Source organism: Muscardinus avellanarius (genome assembly GCF_963383645.1).
Source record: "Muscardinus avellanarius genome assembly, chromosome: 19".
Lineage (NCBI taxonomy): Eukaryota > Metazoa > Chordata > Mammalia > Rodentia > Gliridae > Muscardinus > Muscardinus avellanarius.
In genome coordinates this window covers 21,110,867-21,112,770 of record NC_137805.1, presented here as the reverse complement: position 1 = coordinate 21,112,770, position 1,904 = coordinate 21,110,867, and the positions used below count along the sequence as shown (strand labels likewise).

Sequence of the window (1,904 nt, the reverse complement as noted above, 5' to 3'; positions counted from 1 at the left end):
CAGACTCCACCCCAGTTAGACAGGGTGACAGGCTTTCCCAGGCTGGAGGCCCCAGCACAGAGCGAGGCCTCAGTCCAGGAGCCGCACGCACGGTGGAGACCCCTCAGGGCCCTTTGAGCAGCCCTGTCTCCCTGCTGTGGGAATAGGGATGGAGGATCCCCAAGGAGGAGCAGCGGGCAAGTATGGTCTCCACATGCCCGAGAGGGGTCACCTGCTGCTCAGGGTCACCCTGGTCCTCTCCACATCCTGAAGGCACTGTCCCTCACATCCCGCACAGAACCAAGGCACATGCCAGCCCTCGCGCTGGCCAGTGCTGGGGCTCCCACACAGGCCTTTCTGGCCCCAGGCCTCTCTGCTCTGTCTCAGCTCAGAGACAACAGGCCCCTTGGTATAAACTTTCTGCCCAGCATCCAGAGACACGGCCGGCCCTTGAGGCAGCTGCCCCGGTGGAGGGCAGAGGCTCTGAGTGGGCAGCAGGGCGAGCCTGGCTCCCACAGCTCACGCCCCACCCTTGCCCCCAGCTCCTGCCAAATGAATTTCCAGGTGACAGGCCTGGGCCTGGACAAGATGAAGCTGGACAGTCCTCAGTCCTTTCTGGACACGGAGGAGGTGGAGGAGGCTGAGGACCAGCAGCTGTTGGAGCCAGAGGCCTGGAGGACCTACATGGGGCGCCGCAACGCCCTGCGTGAGTTCCTGACCGCCGACCTGAGTCCCCACCTGCTCAAGCGCCACCACGCCCGCATGCAGCTGCTCAAGAAGTGTTCGTACTACATCGAAATCCTCCCTAAGCACCTGGCCCTGGGCGACCAGAACCCGCTGGTGCTGCCCAACACCATGTTCCAGCTCATCGACCCCTGGAAGTTCCAGCGGATGAAGAAGGTGGGCACGGCGCAGACCAAGATCCAGCTGCTGCTGCTGGGGGACCTGCTGGAGCAGCTGGACCGCGGCCGCGCAGAGCTGGATGCTCTGCTCGAGTCTCCAGACCCGCGGCCCTTCCTGGCTGGGTGGGGGCTGGTGGAGCGACGGCTGGCAGACTTGTCGGCGGTCATGGACAGCTTCCTGGCCATGATGGTGCCGGGGCACCTGCACATCAAGCACCGCCTGGTGTCTGATGTTGGGGCCACCAAGATCCCACACATCCGGCTCATGCTGAGCACCAAGATGCCCGTCATGTTTGACCGAAAGGAGTCGGTGGCCCACCAGGACTGGGTCAGTCTGCGCTGGTTTGTCACCGTCCAGCCAGCTGCGCCAGAGCAGTTCGAGCTGCGCTTCAAGCTGCTGGAGCCGCGGACACAGCAGGAGTGTACGCAGTGTGGCATCGTGCCCGTGGCCACCTGCACCTTCGACGTCCACAACCTGCTGCCCAACCGCACCTATAAGTTCACCATCAAGAGGGCGGAGAGCTACACACTGGTGTATGAACCCTGGTGGGACAGTCTCACCCTGCAGACCATGCCGGGAGCCCCCGGAGGGCCTGCCCCCAGCCGGCTGGGCAAGCCCAGCCCGCCCCTGACCGCACCTTCCGAGAGATGATTTTCTAATATTTATCCACTAATAAAGAGGAATATACACCCATAGAATTAAACCTACCCAGGTTTTAGGCAGTGTCTTCCTGATAGCCCAGCACTCCACAAGTCCCAGGACTCCCTTTTGCTCCCGCTGTCTTTCTAGGGCAGTCCCGGCCTGGACCCTCTGGGATGGCTAACCACTAACCACTGGAGCAACAGCCCTGATACCTGGCTTCCCCGCCCCGTCTCTGCCAAGATGGGGCTCCTTGGGAGTAACACTCTGGGGTCCTAAGCAGACACCACTGGGGGCAGCCATGACCCTGGACCTCCTGTCTCTGGCTTCCTTGGAACCAGGGGCCCCGGGCAAAAAGGACATTTATTTTTAAAAATAAAAGA

The 1,904-nt window shown here is 61.8% G+C and overlaps 1 protein-coding gene across 1 annotated transcript; it reads left to right on the top strand.

Annotated features, from left to right (window-relative positions):
• Positions 1–531: 531 nt before the first annotated feature.
• Positions 532–1,533, top strand: FNDC11 (fibronectin type III domain containing 11; the record flags this gene model as incomplete). The annotated part of the gene is made up of 1 exon (XM_080716623.1): positions 532–1,533. The coding sequence occupies one exon, from the start codon at positions 532–534 to the stop codon at positions 1,531–1,533; it is 1,002 nt and encodes a 333-aa protein (XP_080572749.1).
• Between the last annotated feature and the right edge of the window lie 371 nt (positions 1,534–1,904).